This window comes from Salmo trutta, chromosome 1, assembly GCF_901001165.1.
Source record: "Salmo trutta chromosome 1, fSalTru1.1, whole genome shotgun sequence".
NCBI classification, from domain to species: Eukaryota; Metazoa; Chordata; class Actinopteri; order Salmoniformes; family Salmonidae; genus Salmo; species Salmo trutta.
In genome coordinates this window covers 35,623,044-35,643,748 of record NC_042957.1, presented here as the reverse complement: position 1 = coordinate 35,643,748, position 20,705 = coordinate 35,623,044, and the positions used below count along the sequence as shown (strand labels likewise).

Below are 20,705 nucleotides of genomic sequence, written 5' to 3'. Positions count from 1 at the left end.
GATAAAAAAAACCTTCCTTTTTCACTGTAAGCAAACTTATGTGTGTCTGATAGCCAAATTCCGTTGCACTTATGTTGTCATCTGATAAAAATGAAGCTATTTTCTGCCGAATGTGTTACATGTTATGTTAAGTAAAAACATAGTTGCATACCCCTGATCCCTCTATGATGGAAAAAAACACACTTGCCTTTCAATATAAAATACAGGTGAAATGGTTTAAACGCAGATTTTAATTGAGATTGATTGGTGCTCTAAATGAGACCTCTGGACAATATAGAAGGAATGCGGCTGGAATATGGCTGCTTTTAAACTGGCAGCCCAATTCTGATAAAACATGTTTTACTTATTGGTCTATATCAATGGTGTCGCTCTTGCTGCGGGCGATTCCCTGATCCACCTCTACGCAGACGACACCATTCTGTATACTTCTGGCCCTTCCTTGGACACTGTGCTAACAAACCTCCAGACGAGCTTCAATAACATACAACACTCCTTCCGTGGCCTCCAACTGCTCTTAAACGCTAGTAAAACCAAATGCATGCTCTTCAACCGTTCGCTGCCCGCACCTGCCCGCCCGACTAGCATCACCACCCTGGACGGTTCTGACTTAGAATATGTGGACAACTACAAATACCTAGGTGTCTGGTTAGACTGTAAACTCTCCTTCCAGACTCATATTAAACATCTCCAATCCAAAATCAAATCTAGAATCGGCTTTCTATTTCGCAACAAAGCCTCCTTCACTCACGCCGCCAAACTTAACCTCGTAAAACTGACTATCCTACCGATCCTCGACTTCGGAGATGTCATCTACAAAATAGCTTCCAACACTCTACTCAGCAAACTGGATGCAGTCTATCACAGTGCCATCCGTTTTGTTACCAAATCACTTTATACCACCCACCACTGCGACCTGTATGCTATAGTCGGCTGGCCCTCGCTACATATTCAGCTCACAAAAAGATCTGATGTGAAAAGATCTGATGTGATTGGTCAAAAGACCAAATAGTCGAAAAAAGATCCGAATTGGCTGATGTGAACGCCGGGCTCGTCTATAAATATGAATCTTGAACATTTAAACTATAGCAGTGTCTCTGTATGTTGAGACTATGCTGTATCTACTTATGTTTTGTGCTTCTCTGTCCCGAAAGCAAAAGTATTTCAAAGTAGTCATAGAGGAATGACATAAGCTTGGATGGTACTTCAAAATAACTTAAAATAATAACGCTAGGTTTTGAAATGAGAGATTTACATAAATGATGCAATGTTTATGTGCGACACCACTTGTTGTATTGATACGATGCATCCGGCTACTAAACTCATCATCATCATCATCAGGATGTATAAAAAATGACTCGTTCGACCAATAGGGGCTAGCTAATTTCAATTTCCAACAACATTTAGATCGAGTGTATCTCGAAACTATCCATTTATCCCTATCGAATGTTAACGTTAACTACCTAGACCATCGAATGGTAGCTTAGCGCGTTCTCGCGGTAACGTCTATTAAAATAAAAGAAATAGCTAGCTTTTCGTTCCTGACTACGACCATTATTGACTGCTGTATTTTTTTTTAAATGTCAATGACCATAATTAGTTGATAACATTTGTTTGATAGCGACTATGACATTTGCTAAACGGCCAGATCTCAAACAAGAGAACGTTCTGACCTGCTCGAGCTGTCAATCAAACGGCATCGATCAAAGGGAGGACGCATTTTTGATGCCCATACGTGAGAAATGGCGATTCTCAGTCACATACCTCTGGAGTAAAATGACTAGAAATGTTCCACACTTCGGTGTTGTCGTCTCAATCCTCGATTGATAGGCGTGTGAAGGCTCACGGGCTATTTATTCCCCATCCTCGACAACAGCCATTTTAGTGGACCAGAAAAACAGCACGTCAGGGTGGTTTCCTCACTGTTCGTCAAACTCATCCTCCCCGCCTACAAACCTGTGACGTATGGGAGCTCTGAGAAGAACATGTTGGAAAGATGCGGGGTCGCTACTGTACAAGCTGAATTTGCCATTTACTAAAACTGCAACTTCAAACATGATCACATTTTATTAACTGACTAGGAAATATTTTATATTATGTCAAAGCTTTTTGTGTGTGTGTGTTGTGGATGTGTTACACATTTCAGGTTATCGCTCTCATAAATTCAATTTTTTTTGGTTTCACATTCATTCTCGACCCTGATTTACGAAGGAGCTGCAGTTGTGTTGTGAGGGAAATAACACGTTTTACCTGGCTGACTAATTAATGGTTATTATTTTATGTTGGGTCAAAGTCCAACATTTTATGAGGAGAGTAAAGGGCATGTGCTGAGAGCTGCTATGCTGCTATAGCCTGGGTAGCAGCTAGCCTAGGTATCGGCTAGATAGCAGCATTAATCAATGGTATCTGAAGGCAGTGTATAGGTTTATTCACCTGGCAGAAATATTCAATAGCTTCTGATGACCTACACTGACTATGGCTAGGTTTCCATCCAATTGGCGACAGATTTTCATGCAAATATTCTAGAATCTATGGAAGTGAAGAGAGGGCATATGAATAAAAATGTACATGTCCCTTGTTATGTCGAGATCACCATTTATTTTTCTCATGATCACTACATAACAAAATATCACAATTTTCTCGTGATCATGACAACAAAATGTTTTTGTCGAGATCACGAGATAATCAAAAGTAGCACTTGTTCAGTTGCACGATAACCACCTCATCAAGGAGCCCTGTGTTTGCAATTATCGCAATGTGCTCGTGGGGCATTAAGCCCTGAACATGCCTGACAGGCAGCGCTGTCTCCAAGGCTGTGTGCAGCACCCAAAACCACAGCCAATCGCAGCTAACTTGGCTAGTCTTGTGTGCTAGCTAGTTAGCTAGATAGTCTTGTCAGCTATGCTGGTTGTTAGTTTGCATAACTTATATGTGTATCATTTTAAGGGACACCATGTTTTGTGGGTAATATTTACATTTACGGTGAGTGAGCTCCATTCCAGACAGGCTGATCAGATTACATTTCATCCTCAGGGGTTGTTGGGCAGTCACTCACTGCTGTACAATGTAGAGAAACATTCAAGAGTGTGCTACGAAGTGAATGTCAAAACGTAGTTTTCTTTGCCTTAAGTCTTTATAAATTACATAGAATGAATCATTAGATTGTTCTCTACAATATTATAACCTTAATATACTTGTACTTGACAGTGTCGATGAAATAAGAACGTTAATTTGCTGTGCCGGTTGCTAGTTTAGACAGTGCCACTCTTGGTTGTCGCTCTTCCATATTTGCCATTGTGAGCTGGTACTATTTGGAGGTGTTTTCACTGGTTGGACTAATCAAAATCAACTTGATATCTTCACCATTTTCACCTCCAGATCCTTGGCTTTCAAATCAAATTTAATTTTATTGGTGCGTACACATGTTTAGCAGATGTTTTTGTGTAGCAAAATGCTTGTGATTCTAGCTCCAACAGTGCAGTAATATCTAACAAGTAATATCTAACAATTTAACAACAATACACAGAAATTAAGTAATGTCGGAGCGGCATAGACTAAAATACAGTAGAATAGAATACAGTATATTCATATGAGATGAGTAGTGCAAAATATGTAAACATTATTAAAGTGGCCTGTGATTTCAAGTCTATGTATATAGGGCAGCAGCTTCTAAGGTGCTAGTGATGGCCTATACTGGCTATATTCATTGCCTATATTGGCGATTCATCTCTGTTGAGAGGGGCTGTTTCTATGGTGATTTAAAGGGAAAGACTCAGAAATGCACAAAAACAGGAACAGATTGTCTTCGCGAAGGGTGGATATTGAAATTCAGTCTCTTAGCTTTGTAAATAAATATATTTTATCCTTATTTAGTTTTGTATTCAGCAGATTTCATTTAGAAAATGACCATGTTTTCACTCACGAACCTGCCACCACCACTTTCAAAGTTAGTGCCGTTCTGCTACAGAGCAGCATGTCAGAGTTCTGTTGACCAGTGACCACTTTTTGATCGTGCCTATGTAACAGTATAGCTTCCGTCCCTCTCCTCGCCCCTACCTGGGCTCGAACCAGGGACCCTCTGCACACAGACAACAGTCACCCTCGAAGCATCGTTACCCATCTCTCCACAAAAGCCGCGGCCCTTGCAGAGCAAGGGGAACAACTACTTCAGGTCTCAGAGCGAGTGACGACACCCGATTGAAACGCTATTAGTGCGCACCACCGCTAACTAACTAGCCATTTCACATCAGTTACACCTATGATGACATTCCGTTCACTCTAAACATGCTAAATTCTCAGATTAAATTGTCTGTAACGTTTGCACCATATGGGAGAGACATGGGGTTTGACTATTGTTTTTCTGACAGAATTCTCTATTGAATGGACATATTTGTATAAACCTTCAATTAATTTATAATTTTATTGGTGAACACCCTAGAGGCTGATAAATCAGAATGCTTCCCTGTAGGCTGTTTCATAGGTAAGGTTCCTTGCAGGCAGATTACCTGTCAAAGTGCTTTATAGGCAGATACATATCTGAACAGAGGGTGAGCTTTATTCCTGGCAGGCTGTTTCATAGGTAAAGCTTCTTGCAGACAGCCTACAAGGCAGCATCCGGACTTATCAGCCTCTTAGGCTGCCATTGAATCTGATCAGCCTGCCAGGAATACAGCACACCCACTCTTGATCATATACAGTCAAAAGTTTTGAGAATGACACAAATATTAATTTTCACAAAGTCTGCTGCCTCAGTTTGTATGATGGCAATTTGCATATACTTCAGAATGTTATGAAGAGTGATCAGATGAATTGCAATTAATTGCAAAGTCCCTCTTTGCCATGCAAATGAACTGAATCCCCCCAAAAAACATTTCCACTGCATTTCAGCCCTGCCACAAAAGGACCAGCTGACATCATGTCAGTGGTTCTCTCGTTAACACAGGAATGAGTGTTGACGAGGACAAGGCTGGAGATTACTCTGTCATGCTGATTGAGTTCAAATAACAGACTGGAAGCTTCAAAAGTAGGGTGGTCCTTGGAATCATTGTTCTTCCTCTGTCAACCATAGTTACCTGCAAGGAAACACGTGCCGTCATCATTGCTTTGCACAAAAAGGGCTTCACAGGCAAGGATATTGCTGCCAGTAAGATTGCACCTAAATTAACCATTTATCTGATCATCAAGAACTTCAAGGAAAGCGGTTAAATTTTTGTGGGGAAGGCTTCAGGGCGCCCAAGAAAGTCCAGCAAGCGCCAGGACCGTCTCCTAAAGTTGATTCAGCTGCGGGATCGGGGCACCACCAGTACAGAGCTTGCTCAGGAATGGCAGCAGGCAGGTGTGAGTGCATCTGCACGCACAGTGAGGTGAAGACTTTTGGAGGATGGCCGGTGTCAAGAAGGGCAGCAAAGAAGCCACTTCTCTCCAGGAAAAACATCAGGGACAGACTGATATTCTGCAAAAAGGTACAGGGATTGGACTGCTGAGGACTGGGGTAAAGTCATTTTCTCTGATGAATCCCCTTTCCGATTGTTTGGGGCATCCAGAAAAAAGCTTGTCCGGAGAAGACAAGGTGGGCGCTACCATCAATCCTGTGTCATGCCAACAGTAATTTCATGTGTGGGGTTGCTTCTCAGCCAAGGGAGTGGGCTCACTCACAATTTTGCCTAAGAACACAGCCATGAATAAAGAATGGTACCAACACATCCTCCGAGAGCAACTTCTCCTAACCATCCAGGAACAGTTTGGTGATGAACAATGCATTTTCCAGCATGATGGAGCACCTTGCCATAAGGCAAAAGTGATAACTAAGTGGCTCGGGGGAACAAAACATCAATATTTTGGGTCCATGGCCAGGAAACTCTCCAGACCTTAATCCCATTGAGAATTTGTGGTCAAACCTCAAGAGGCGGGTGGACAAACAAAACCCCACAAATTCTGACAAACTCCAAGCATTGATTATGCAAGAATTGGCTGCCATCAGTCAGGATGTGGCCCAGAAGTTAATTGACAGCATGCCAGGGCGGATTGCAGAGGTCTTGAAAAAGAAGGGTCAACACTGCAAATATTGACTCTTTGCATCAACTTCATGTAATTGTCAATAAAAGCCTTTGACACTTATGAAATGCTTGTAATTACACTTCAGTATTCCATTGTAAAAAAATATCTAAAGATACTGAAGCAGTAAACTTTGTGGAAATTAATATTTGTGTCATTCTCAAAACTTTTGGCCATGACTGTACATAATGCCCTGACTGACTGCTAATCTGCCTGCAAGGAGCTTACCTATGAAACTGCCTTCAAGGCAGAATCCTGACTTATCAACCTCTGAGGCTGCTATTGAATCTGATCAAGCTCCAAAGCTGAAATTAAATCTAATCAGCCTGTTAGGAATGGATCTCCCCCACTCTGTAAATATGCTATTATCCATAAATCATGAAGTGTCCCAATTACACAGACATTAGGAAGGTGTTCCTAATATTTTGTACACTCAGTGAATACATAACAGTTATGCAAGCTAATAACCAGCATAGATAACAAGCTAGCTAGCTCGCTCACAAGACTAGCCAAGTTAGCTACGTTGTTGCTTGCATGCATTGGCTGTGGTCTTGGGGGTGGCACACAGCCTAGGAGACAGGGCTGCCTGTCAGGCATCATTCAGGGTTTAAATGCCGCATGAGCTCTTAGCTCAAGTTAAGGGACGTTTAGCTTGCTTACATTCTAATTTATAAACTGATAATGAGCTCCAAACAAAAATAATGATGTTAACATGAAATGTACCATCCCTTAGTGTAGCAATGAATAAAAATGTATGCTGATCCACCGTAGCCTCTGCCGACTAAGCCATACTGTCAATCAATTTTCCACTCCTAGTTATAGTGTATCTTTATCTCGACAAAACAACTTTTTTATGTCATGATCATCAGAAAATGATCTTGTGATCTCGACAAAACACATTGTTATGTCCTGATGATGAGATAAATCAATTGTGATATCTACATAATGAGGGAATTACTTTTGTATTGATAGGTTCTCTCTGGATTTTCGTAATAATCCGCATAATATGCGCATTTTTCATATTTTTGTTACAGATTAAAACCAGAGCGCAATGAAGCATTGCACACAAAATGTAATTTTCCCTTACGTTTTCAAAAATCTAAAGTTCAGTATGTTTCCATCACATTGTAAACTTTACCAATATTTTTATCACAAAAACTGTTGCGTTAAATAACAAATGTGCCTACTGTGGATTTGACACGTGCGCTTGAAGCCCAAACTCGCAGATACAGCTGCGGGTATGCTGTGCGGGTAGACTCGTCTACATGATATTATGGACAAAAGCGAAAATATCTGTATTTGTCAAACGGCAGTCAAGAATCGATCATCATGGCACCAGAATAAGGCCCTCGATATTTATTGGAAATGATCATTATGATCACCGTGAAATCCATCATCATTTATTTCATCAGTAGCCTGATAAACTGCATGATATCCCAAATCGTAGTGGGAGGACCACACACACCATATCATCATGTGATTCCAAGTTTACTTCGATATGATGCTTATTATATCAATATTTGCGCATAAAGGTGTTTCCACCGCCATTTCTCGCATAATTAATTTGAGACACAAAAAGATCCCACCATGTCGAACGATAAAAATGATCCGTCTGCATTTCTAAAATTGTACCATACCTTCCTGTTTCCATCACAGCTGTCGTGATTTTTATAGGGTATGACTTTACTTCCATAAAAACTGGATGGAAACGTGGTTACTGACACAGAAGCAGGTGCCTGTGAAAAGCTATAGGCCTACATTTCTGAGCTCTGACTTGGTTTACCTGCTAGCAGTAGGACTAATACTGGCCCTTAACTAGACCCACCTACAGTGGCCTATGTTGAGGTAATACTCTAGCCAATCAAACAGTGCTGTCAGGAAGTAAACAAAAAAGGTTTCCCCAAAACAAATACAATGTCTTTGACTTGTAAATTCAGCCTTGTAGGTTGTAAATTGGGGATTGTTAAGTATTTTTTTTCAATCATGCCCTGCTCAGTAATCTTGTCCACCAGTCAGCTCTCTCTGTCGAACCTATACGGTAGCAATTGAGCCTTGAGACGAGGTTCTCCTGTGTAATAAGAACAATTACACCACAGTTATTACTTTTCCTTTTACATATCACACTTACTATGTCAAGTTGCGAAAAGATCAATCTTTTAATCACATCATATCCAAAAACAAACCATCCACATGAACAAGTAGCGCGGTTGGTTATGATGAGTGTACCATTCTCCTTTCTCCAGGGCCCCAAGCAAAGGTTTCTCACAATTACCATAGTTAACTCACAATAGACTCAAGAAGTAGGTTTATTTTTCACTTCCCCCTGTAATGAAAATAGAATCCGAACTATCTGAAGAAGAGGAGTATTCATAAATACTGTAATGTTGTCCCTTTCATCTCCAACTTAACAGTATGTCAGGTTGATTTTCTTACCTTAACACCACCTTTTCACCTTTGTCGAACATACCACAAGTCCATTGGAATCACATAAATAACAAGTACATGAAATGACAAACATTGACCTCTACACATGGAAATACTAGACCATCTTGCCTCTCACACTACTGACACACATAAATCATGAATAAGTAGGAGTTAGTAACTACTCTTGCTGCCGTTATGTAAAAAGCGTACAATGACTTAACTGAATAAAACAGCAGTGGCATTGAAGTCAGCCCATAACATCACTCAGTAAAAGCAAACAGTCTGGAGTAAGTCCTTGGATGTCACCATTTCCCTAAATAGTGCACTACTTTTGACCAGGGCCCTTAGGGCTTTGGTCAAAATAACTGTACTACTGTATGTAGGGAAAGGGGTGAAATTTGGACACATTCCATGTTGAGAGTATGAATCATATCATGTAAAAAGACATTGAGGACACTGCTATCTTGTCTTCCTTCTCTTTAATTCTTCTAACTTCCTGTATCGTAGAGAAGTTAACTTACATTTGCTTTTCACCAGGACTAAAACACAAATTTGTCACCGTTAACTGAAAGAACACTTCAATCTCGCCCACCTGAATCTAAAACCTGTTCACCTCAAGTGAGAAACACAGCCCAGACAATATCCAATGTGAGAAGGATACACAAAAGCTAAAAAAAATAATAAAAAAAAGATTGTGGAGAAAGAGACAAAGGGTATAAGGCAAGTCTGCATACTCCCATAATACAGTAATAGTACATACTGGCATTTCATCATCGGGACCCATCCATCCCACTCCGCCCCAGACACAAGTCATCATAATACAGTAGAGTTGCATCCCACCCTATTCCCTTTGAAGTGCACTAAATAGGGAATAGGGTGCCATTTTGGACATATCCCAAAGCCATACATCCATCCCTCCATGGTGTGGTTGTCTCAGTGCCATGTGACTGAATGAGAATCATCATCCCACTCCAAAACACAGACAAACAGAGGCAGGTTGGTCAGGTTTGTCAGAGTTTGTTTGTTAGAATCTACTCCTCTGTCCACCTCGCTCGCTCTCTTTATAAGTGGATTTAATACAGTTTTGGACAGTCCCCTGCAGTCCTCGGTGCTAGTCTCTCTGTGTGTGCACCGTTAGCTGGCCTGGTTCTGCTTCATGTGGCCTTGGTCTTCTGGTTGCAGTTGCTGTCTGTGGAGGTGGAGTCCAGGTGGGAGAGGATGGGGGCCAGATGCAGGCCTTTCTGCTGCCCCTTCAGGCGCAGGTGTCGGGGCTTGACTGGCAGGGCTACGGCCAGGAGAACACAGCCGATGTGGACGCTGAAGTACCAGGACCTGGGAGGGGAGAGGTGGGATGATTTAGGGATCAATATAAGAATCAGAATTTGACAACTTACAACAAATATTGCAAGGAATTTCTCTTGGTGTTGTACACCGAAAGTTCACATCAACTATCACAACAAGTTCATTCAACTTCTCAGAAAGGGAACAAAGAGCTACTGTGTAAGGAAGATTATTGTCAACATCAAATGTGTTTAATGCCCTCGACTATTTTCAAATATCAAACATCTAATCTCTCTAGAGCTTGCTAGCTCTATTCGTATTATATATTCACTGAACAAAAATCTAAAATGCAACAATTTCTAATATTTCACTAAGTTACAGTTCTTAAAAGGAAATCAGTCAATTGAAATGCATTCATTAGGCCCTAATCTATGCATTTCACATGATTGGAAATACAGATATGCATCGGTTGGTCACAGATACCTTAAAAAAAAGGTAGGGGCGTGGATAAGCAAACCAGTTAGTATCTGGTGTGACCACCATTTGCCTCATGCTGCGCAACACATCTCCTTTGCATAAAGTTGATCAGGCTGTTGATTGTGGCCTGTGGAACGTTGTACCACTCCTTTTCAATGTCAGTGCGAAGTTGCTGGAGATTAGCGGTAACTGGAACACGCTGTCATACACGTCGCTCCGGAACATCCCAAACATGCTCAATGGGTGACATGTCTGGTGAGAATGCGAGCCATGGAAGAACTGGGACATTTTCAGCTTCCAGGAATTGTGTACAGATCCTTGCGACATGGGGCCGTGTGGGGCCAAGTTATGGCGGCGGATGAATGTCACGACAATGGGCCTCAGGATCTCGTCACAATATCTCTGTGCATTGAAATTGCCATAGATAAAATGCAATTGTGTTTGTTGTCTGTAGCTTATGCCTGCCCAAATCATAACCCAACCGCCACCATGGGGCACTCTGTTCACAACGTTGACATCAGCAAACCACTCGCCAACACAACGCCATACACGCTGTCTGCCCGGTACAGTTGATACAGGGATTCATCAATGAAGAGCACACTTCCCCTGGGGTGCCAGTGGTCATCGAAAGTGAGCATTTGCCCACTGAAATCGATTACAATGTCGAACTGCAGTCAGGTCAAGACGCTGGTGAGGACAACAAGCACGTAGATTAGCTTCTTGAGACAGTTTTTGACATTTTGTGCAGAAATTCTTTGGTTGTGCAAACCCACAGTTTAATCAGCTGTCCGGGTGGCTGGTCTCAGAATATCCTGCAGGTGAAGAAGCCAGATGTGGAGGTCCTGGGCTGGCGTGGTTACATTTGGTCTGCGGTTGGAGGCCGGGTGGACGTACTGGCAAATGATCTAAAACTCTGTTGGAGGCTGCTTATGGTAGAGAAATGAACAACAACTCTGGTGGACATTCCTGCAGTCAGCATGCAAATTGCACGCTACATCAAAAGTTGAGTCATCTGTGGCATTGTGTTGTGTGACAAAACCGCACATTTCAGAGTAGCCTTTTATTGTCTCCAGCACAGGGTGCAAATGTGTAATGATCATGCGGTTTAATCAGCTTCTTGATATACCACACCTTTCAGGTGGATGGATTATGTTGGGAAAGGAGAAACGCTAACTAACAGGGATGTAAACAAATTTGCATTTTAGAGAAATAAGGTTTTTGTGCATATGGAACATTTCTGGGATCTTTTATTTCAGCTCATGAAACATGGGACCAACACTTTACATGTTGCATTTACGTGTTGCATTTATATTTTTGTTCAGTGTATGTCTGTCAGAAGGACTAACAGTCCTCTACATTTCAGCGATAAATTAGCCTGTTGGTTAGTTTTAGATAAAAACACAATTGTTCTTGCACTTCCATCCAAGGTTAAACTATGAATACTTTTTTAGACTTGAGGTAAAGTACTGTTCTCTGGATGTGTACCACACGGCACCCTATTCCCTATAGAGTGCACTACTTTGACCAGAGCCCTATAGGATGCCATTTACAGTTGAAGTCGGAAGTTTACATACACTTAGGTTGGAGTCATTAAAAGTCGTTTTTCAACCACTCCACAAATTTCTTGTTAACAAACTATAGTTTTGGCAAGTCGGTTAGGACGTCTACTTTGTGCATGACCCAAGTCATTTTTACAACAATTGTTTACAGACATATTATTTCACTTAAAATTCACTGTATCACAATTCCAGTGGGTCAGAAGTTCACATACACTAAGTTGACCTTTAAACAGCTTGGAAAATTCCAGAAAATGATTTCATGGCTTTAGAAGCTTCTGATAGGCTAATTGACATAATTTGGATCAATTGGAGGTGTACCTGCGTATATATTTCAAGGCCTACCTTGACATGATGTGAAAATCAAAAGAAATCAGCCAAGACCTCAGAAAAAAAATTGTAGACCTCCACAAGTCTGCTTCATCCTTGGGAGCAATTTCCAAATGCCTGAAGGTACCACATTCATCTTTACAAACAATAGTGTGCAAGTATAAACACCATGAGACCACGCAGCCGTCATATCGCTCAGGAAGGAGACGCGTTCTGTCTCCTAGAGATAAACGTACTTTGGTGCAAAAAGCGCAAATCAATCCCAGAACAACAGCAAAGGACCTTGTGAAGATGCTGGAGGAAACAGGTACAAAAGTATCTATTTCCACAGTAAAACGAGTCCTATATCGACATAAACTGAAAGGCCGCTCAGCAAGGAAGAAGCCACTGCTCCAAAACCGCCATAAAAAGCCTGACTACGGTTTGCAACTGCACATGGGGAAGAAGATCGTACTTTTTGGAGAAATGTCCTCTCGTCTGATGAAACAAAAATAGAACCGTTTGGCCATAATGACCATCGTTGTGTTTGGAGGAAAAAGGGGGAGGCTTGCAAGCCGAAGAACACCATCCCAACCGTGAAGCACGGGGGTGGCAGCATCATGTGTTGGGGGTGCTTTGCTGCAGGAGGGACTGGTGCACTTCACAAAATAGATGGCTTCATGGGGTAGGAAAATTAGGTGGATATATTGAAGAAACATCTCAAGACATCAGTCAGGAAGTTTAAGCTTGGTCGCAAATGGGTCTTCCAAATGGACAAAGACCCCAAGCATACTTCCAAAGTTGTGACAAAATGGCTTAAGGACAACCAAGTCAAGGTATTGAAGTGGCCATCACAAAGCCCTGACCTCAACCCTATAGAACATTTGTGGGCAGAACTGAAAAAGCGTGTGCGAGCAAGAAGGCCTACAAACCTGACTCAGTTACACCAGCTCTGTCAGGAGGAATGGGCCAAAATTCCCCCAACTTATTGTGGGGAGCTTGTGGAAGGCTACCCGAAACGTTTGACCCAAGTTAAAGGCAATGCTACCAAATACTAATAGACTGTATGTAAACTTCTGACCCACTGGGAATGTCATGAAAGAAATAAAAGCTGAAATAAATCATTCTCTCTACTATTATTCAGACATTTCACATTCTTAAAATAAAGAGGCGATCCTAACTGACCTAAGACAGGGAATTTTTACTAGGATTAAATGTCAGAAATTGTGGAAAAACTCAGTTTAAATGTATTTGGCTAAGGTGTATGTAAACTTCCGACTTCAACTGTAGGATGCAGACATAGTTTCGCCACTCACCTGTAGAACTTCATAGAGGGCCCGACAGACAGCAGCACAAAAGGCACCACAGTGTAACAAATGGCAATCTGGGTGCCCGCCCACGTGATCACATCATACACTAGCTTGTGTGACGGCGAGCCCAAGAAGTGTGGCCTCACGTTGTGTCTCATCTAGAGAGAAAAAAAGAACCAAAACAATGAATTCAGTGGAGCAAAAGAAGAAGTGAGACAAAATGTATAAACGACCCTTCTAAATCTGCTGCTCTGCCCTTAACTCTCTCTCTTTCTCTCTCCCTTGCCAAGTTCACATTTCCCATATCTAAGGATGCGTCCTGAATGGAACCCTATTCCCTTTATAGTGCATGGGCCCTGGTTAGAAGTAGTGCACTATATAGGGAGTAGTGTACAATTTGGGATGCACCCAAGAGTCAAGTTTTCAACTGGACTTTCTCTCTCGGCTCCTCCATCAGCGGTCATCTGCCTCGCTGAGTCTCAAAGTGACTCAGGTGATGCTCCATTAGCCTGATTCCTGCCCTGTCTGCTCTCCATCTGTCTGGCTGGCTTGTTATCTGTGCAGTCTACCAGCTGGACCCAGGATATGTCCCAAATGCCACCCTACTCCCTACACACATCGTACAAAACATTAGGAACACCTTCCTAATATTGAGTTGCTTTTTGCTCTCAGAACAGTCTCAATTCGTCGGGGCATGGACTCTACAAGCTGTCGAAAGCGTTCCACAGGGATGCTGGCTCATGTTGACTCCAATGCTTCCCACAGTTGTGTCATGTTGGCTGGATGTCCTTTGAATGGTGGACCATTCATGAAACACACGGGAAACTGTTGAACGCAACCAGCAGCGTTGCAATTCTTGACATACAGTACAGGTGTGCCTGGCACCTACTACCATATTCAAAATCCTTCTTTAAAACTGTCTCCTACCCTTCATCTCCACTGATTGAAGTGGATTTAATAAGTGACATCAATAAGGGATCATAGACTGAGGAGGTGAAAGCTATGTCATGGAAAGAGCAGGTGTTCCTAATGTTTTGTACACCCATAGGGACCAGGGCTCTGGTCAAAAGTATTACACTAAGGAATAGGGTGCCATTTGGGATGCAGATCCAGTCTGTAATAAATACGCTACTTCATTCAGGCTACGCCTTCAGAGCACAGAGTCTCCATGGTGGACTAACTATAACTGATCCCCTAACCCACACTGATGATGCAGAAATAAAGAATCATCAGGATGAACGTGGCTTTTTGTCTTATCTCTAATGGGAACGAAAGGGCCATCAGGATATCTATGGTGATAGCTGAAGTCATTGACATAAGAAAAAAAAAAAGTTATTTGTTTAAGTGGGTACGGTGAATCACATTTTTTAATTTTTTTTATTATTATTTTTATTTATTTTATTTTTATTTTTTAAATCGGTGCCTTTGAAAGTTTAGGGCTTAATGAGTCTCGACAGAAACAGACTACAGTGAGAGATAGGCCGACCTGTGTCTGAGTGTCAGTGTTAGTTTTAGAAGAGGGAGATATGGAAAATGAGAGATATACAGAGAAAGGGAGAAACATAAAGAGACACAGAGAGAGAGGTTTGTTTGTTTTGGAGAGAGAGACACAGACAGACAGACAGAGCGAGAGAGAGAGAGAGAGAGAGAGAGAGAGATACAGAGACAGTACTCACAGCGCGTGCAGCCAGTGTGACCACAATGCCGGTGAGGAAGGTGAGGTAGTATCCAGGATAGGCTCCGTGCCACATGGCCGACAGGATGAAGGTAGCCGCCGTGGGGTTGTAGGGACAGCGCTCGTAACACACCCTGTGCACGCGCACACACACACACACACACACACACACACACACACACACACACACACACACACACACACACACACACACACACACACACACACACACACACACAGAGAGAGAGAGAGCACAGGTTCTATGGATTTCTATTTCATCTGCATCCATTGATACCAACCATTAGTCTATGTGATTAACACAGCTAGAGCTGTGTTAATAAAACAAGGGCGGATCCTGAAGGGGCCCGGGGCCGGATCTTTTTACAAAAACATCTGTAAAATCCGAATGGTTTGAGCTAAAAACTATTAAAAAGCCATCTATGAAAAGCTGAGACTCTTAACATGCATGTTTTACTCTAGCAAGCTCACAGGCTAAACAAGAGTCGTTAGAAGGGGTGCTTCTACATAGAAGATCACTGGAAATCCCAGTACATAGTGTCTATAATACTATAATAAACTCACATAGTGGAGGTCACAAACTCCACACAGTTGTCACTGACTAGCTGGATATTCATTTCTCACAGAGCAAACAATTTCTGTACCTACATTGATTCATACATTTTTGTCATGTTTTTGCTTTGGCAGACTTTTTTGTGTGTGACATGTCAACAAAACTCATGAATGCAACTATTTATGTCAAATTGTTTTGTGTTCTACTTGTAGCCATGGTTGTGCTGAAAATAAAATGCTAAAACACTTCATTGTGAGGCTAAATATGAGGGCTGTACATTCAGATAAATGAAAGTCCGATAAATGAAAAGCCGATTTTTGCTGGCGTCTCAGAACTGATAGGGTTAATGGAAACTACTGTTAGTGCTAACAAATTCCACTAGGTGGCAAACTTTTACATAGACAGACAAGTCCCCAGTGCCATGGGTATAGGCACATCCACAAGTTACTTAGGGCATAAAGCCTAAAGAATAAATCCTAAACTGTAATTACAATGTATTTAAATATTATGTACAATGTGGCTGCAAGCTGGTGTTGATAATTAGAGAAAGAAATCCCTGAAATTACACTTTGTGTCTTTACCAATTACAGACTAAGCCTGGTTTCTTTTGTCTCTGTACCTTTTGAGCCAATGTGCCGTCTGTATATTCCAGTTGTCGAGGAACATCTTAAAGCTGGTGGCAAACTGGAACCAAGGGAGAGAAGGAAAACATCAGTATACTCAGCAACTTTAGCTTGTATTAGAGTTATGATAAACATACTGAGACATGAATGAAGACAATGGCGCACAAAAAAAAAAAATAAAAAAAAATCGAACCTCAATATCCATTATCCTCAGATTGGAGATGAGATCCCAACGTGGTGAGCCGTCGCTGGTGTATCCGTTGAACCCAAAGCCTGCTGCGTTGTTGATGGCATCGGCTGTTCAGAATGAAAACACGTACTTTAAGAAACACCATCTCCATCCACTCCCATGTCCCATCTGCACTGTCATCCATCAATCAATCACTTGTATTTTATAAAGCCCTTCTTTACATCAGCAGTTGTCACAAAGTGCTTAACAGTTACCCGGCCTTGACCCTAAAGAGCAAGCAAAGCAGAAGTGAAAGCACAGTGGCCGGGTAAAACTCCCTACTAGGAAGAAACCTTGAGAGAAACCCAGCTCAGAGGGGATGTATTGCATCCACAAAGTGCACCATTTATTAGTGATGATAATATCATTATAGACATTAATTTATGTTATTAACATCAGATCATCCATCATCCTAATAACAGCGTATTAATATCAAAGTGCAGGACAATACAGGAGCTATACATCATGTTTATGACCAGTAAAGTGAAGCACCATTTTCCTTTGAGCTCCTGCAGAAGGCAGTGTGGAACAACAAGACAATGAGGCCGTGCATCCGTTCTCTCTCTCTCTCTCTCTGTGTGTGTGTCTGTGTGTGTGTGTGTGTGTGTGTGTGTGTGTGTGTGTGTGTGTGTGTACAGAGAAGCACCGAGTGAGTCCCACCTCTACCTGCTTGTTATCACCATACTCTCACACCTTGCTGCAAACAAACACACGCATGCACACCTTGTTGCAAACACTTCCATGATTAATTCAGCACTCCTCTCGTGTGGACAGTGCAGACCCTAAGAATAACAAGGCCATATTTTGGATATCGGTGAGGAGAAGCTGAATTTCTGACTAAGTCAAGGATGCTACCTCCATTAGAGATGTTTCAAATACAACCGTCCCATTAACAGTCAATGGATTCAGGGAAACTAAAACTGCTGATCGAAGTTGGACTGATCTCATCACCTTTAAAGCTCATCTGTTCTCAGTCTGGGAGGGGTTACTTGTCAACATGGAATAATGGAGGACATTACAGCTAAGAATTGTTTTCAGGGTCAATCAATGAAAACAAGCCTAAAGATGGAGCTTAACAATGGAAAACTGTCTACGGCTACATCGCGACTCTCCTTCCTTCTCCCACACTCCCCATCATGGATTTGAAAGTGTTGGACTGGTTTAAACATTGGCTGAAGGGCAAGTGCACACTTCGAAAGAAGGGTGGAGTATCAGACGGCATCCTATGGAAGAGAGAGAAGACCCACCCAGTGTCCAGACGAAATAGTACTTGGGCCGGGTGGTCAGCATGGACAGGTAGAGGTAGACCACCTGGGCGTAGAAGGGCGTGGTGGCGATGAAGTCGTCGTCGATGTTCCGTTCCACAGGGAACACTTTACACACGGACAGGAAAACCATGAGGGAGAAGAAACAGGTGGCCAGTTTACGGACGACTTCAATCTGAGGAATGGGAGGGGGGAAAACGTCAGCCATTAAAAACAGTGTGTCTCAAGTGGAACTCTATTCCCTATATAGTGCACTGCTTTTGACCAGGGCCCATGGGAATAGGGTGCCATTTGGGACGCAACCTCCTTAAACTCACATCGGCTATGTATAATTGAGCTCTTCGTAAGAAAGACAAGACGGCCATGTTTCTATTCCTTCAGTGAATAGGGAATACTGTGCATTTACTACACAGCAAGGGTGTCCTCTTAGAAAGAATGTTTTCAGACAAGCATTGATAATAGTTGGCGTGTTTTAAAAGCAGAGCATGCTGCCCATTTGGTAACTTCCCAAAACATAATTGAGACCCATGCTTACGTTTGGGGAGGGGTCAGTTTGTTTGTGCCTGCCATTGGCCTTCCCATTTGTCTGCTGGTCTCTATGGCGACGGCAGGGCGTGCCCTCAATGAAGGCGATGTAATCGTTGTAGGAGCAGGTGGGGCCGGCCAGGATGCCCATGAAGTTGCAGTTGTAGCTGAAGTACTCCAGCAGACTGGGCATTCTCCTACAGGGGAGGATGGAAGAGACACAGAGACAGTCATAACACAGTCATTACAGTGAAGGGGGAGACAGTCAACATAGAGATAGTGACAACTTTGACACAAAGAAAGGGACTCACAGAAACCATCACAACACAGTTGCCCAGTCATTACAGTGACAGTACAGACTGTGATGCTGACTGATACAGGCATAGTTAGAATCCACAAAGACTCTCTCCACCTCTCTCAAGATAAATAATGTAACTAAAGACATTTTTAAATAACCTTTTAAAAGAGCAACATAAAATGCCTATGGCTAGAGACTAAGGGTCGATTTTGGAATTCAGCCACTACAGAGCGTCCTTACATGCTCATACAGGAAGCTGCCATTTTCTGCTCAAAATAACAAAAACATACGTGTAAAACATACTTTATAGCCAGGATTTTCTGATTTGGAGTCAGCTGCTCCTCTTTCCGGCACATTCCTGTTGGGGCGAGGGACGCAGAGAAGAACACATATGTAATGCTTGCTTTTTGATCAGGGTAGGCCTTCCCTGTGGCTCAGTTGGTAGAGCATGGTGTTTGCAACGCCAGCATGGTGTGTGCAACGCCAGGGTTGTGGGTTCGTTTCCCACGGGGGGCCAGTAAAAAAATAAAAAATATAAAAAAATACTAATAAAAAAAAAATGCATGAAATGAAATGTATGAAATGTATGAAATGTATGCATTCACTACTGTAAGTCGCTATGGATAAGAGCGTCTGCTAAATGACTAAAATGTAATGTAAATGTAAAATGTGGTTTGTGTTCAAGTTCATTCAAAGATACTCACTTTGACTTTCCAATGTACTGGAACAAAAAACATTTCATAACAGTATATATGGTTGACAAGGGTGAGGCCACCATTCCATGCCCACAAACTCAGTGTTCTGAGAAGTCAGTGCTGTCCTGTCCTCTCCTGTGACTGTCCAGTGTGGGTAATGATATCCATTAGGGCCCAGTGGTCGGTCTCTCTCTCACTCTTTGTAGATCCCTGCTGATCTAAGGGCTAATTAACAGATGCTAAACTTCCAGAAAGTTTGGAGCCCCGTTGTCTCGCCAACCCCTCATGTTGCACACCACACCCTGGGGATGAGGCGACCGGAGGGAAGCGGGCTGAATAATTTTGAGTTGTTTATGGGGGCCATTACTCTGATAACAAGATAAGTACAGCTAATCAGCTCATTATATTACAGCCTAATGCCTGCTAGGGACTGGAGCCACATGTGACACAGGCCATCCCTCATCCCTGTGTGTTTGTATGCGTGGAAAGCTATTTATTTTGATGAAGCTATTGCTCCTTATTCTCTCGAACACATACTTTCTATTCTGCTTTCTTCCTCTCTTTTACTTTTGGTCCGAGAGGCAGTTATCAGAGTACAATAGAATGTGTACTCATAAACGTACTGAGAACACAACCTTATGATCTGACTCCTCCACATTTCTATGGCGAAATGGAGTAAGTATGTGAGATGTTCCAGCGATTTGGGGGTATTAAACATGCCATAACATTGGAGGTGATGTGAGGAATATCCCATGATGTTACTAGTGCATAACTTCTGTCTTTTGGTCCATCTGACATCAGGAGGAGGAGACAGGCTTATACGATTAATGCAGAAATATATTCTCTATGTCTGGTTTGAAGGGGGAAAAAAGCTCCTTTACTTACCATCGTGGATTTCAAACGTCAAGCTGGTGATCTTCTGTGTTATCACCATCATAGGCCTATGGAGAGAGAGGGAGACAGAGAGAGAGAGTAAGATAGAGTGAAAGTGTAAAAGAGACTAGGGGGAGAGGAAATGAGTGATCATAAGCAAAAGCTATATTGGGATATAAAGCCGTCCCATGAATTCAGGCATGGTTTCACACAATGTTACATGAGGACATGGGGGCATTGTATTACCGCACTCGAGTCTTACCCTGTGAAGTCAGCAGAGTACATGCCATAGTCGAAGACGTACACACGCGTGATCTGGCAGAAGCTTAGATACCCCAGGGCCACCACCAAACAGTATCTGAGAATAAAGACAGACAAGCTCACTACTAGGGCTGGGAATTGCCAGGGACCTCATCGTACGATATTATCACAATACTTAGTTGCCGATAAGATATGTATTGCGATTTTCAAGATGCTATATGTATTGCGATTCGATATTGCGATTTGGTATTCCAAACATATTCTTCACTACATGCCTGCTGC

General features: G+C 42.2%; 2 protein-coding genes across 8 annotated transcripts in view; both read right to left on the bottom strand.

Moving 5' to 3' along the window:
- Positions 1–1,948, bottom strand: part of kidins220b (kinase D-interacting substrate 220b) — a 42,457-nt gene extending 40,509 nt beyond the window's left edge. For 4 of the 7 annotated variants that reach the window (XM_029754938.1, XM_029754949.1, XM_029754935.1 and 1 more), the window contains exon 1: positions 1,762–1,948. The gene's annotated coding sequence lies outside the window, so the exon portion shown is untranslated. The remainder of the gene's footprint in view (positions 1–1,761) is intronic. The other 3 variants (XM_029754957.1, XM_029754962.1, XM_029754968.1) reach the window with 1 other exon arrangement.
- Positions 1,949–8,188: 6,240 nt separating this feature from the next.
- Positions 8,189–20,705, bottom strand: part of mboat2b (membrane bound O-acyltransferase domain containing 2b) — a 66,700-nt gene continuing 54,183 nt past the window's right edge. Inside the window, exons 4-13 of the mRNA XM_029754927.1 lie at positions 20,425–20,520; positions 20,175–20,230; positions 18,898–18,952; positions 18,307–18,493; positions 17,754–17,946; positions 16,471–16,574; positions 16,274–16,338; positions 15,085–15,217; positions 13,415–13,566; positions 8,189–9,807 (exon numbers count right to left, since the gene is read on the bottom strand). Of these exons, the coding sequence (XP_029610787.1) occupies positions 9,630–9,807; positions 13,415–13,566; positions 15,085–15,217; positions 16,274–16,338; positions 16,471–16,574; positions 17,754–17,946; positions 18,307–18,493; positions 18,898–18,952; positions 20,175–20,230; positions 20,425–20,520 (1,219 nt within the window). The 3' untranslated portion in view covers positions 8,189–9,629. The remainder of the gene's footprint in view (positions 9,808–13,414; positions 13,567–15,084; positions 15,218–16,273; positions 16,339–16,470; positions 16,575–17,753; positions 17,947–18,306; positions 18,494–18,897; positions 18,953–20,174; positions 20,231–20,424; positions 20,521–20,705) is intronic.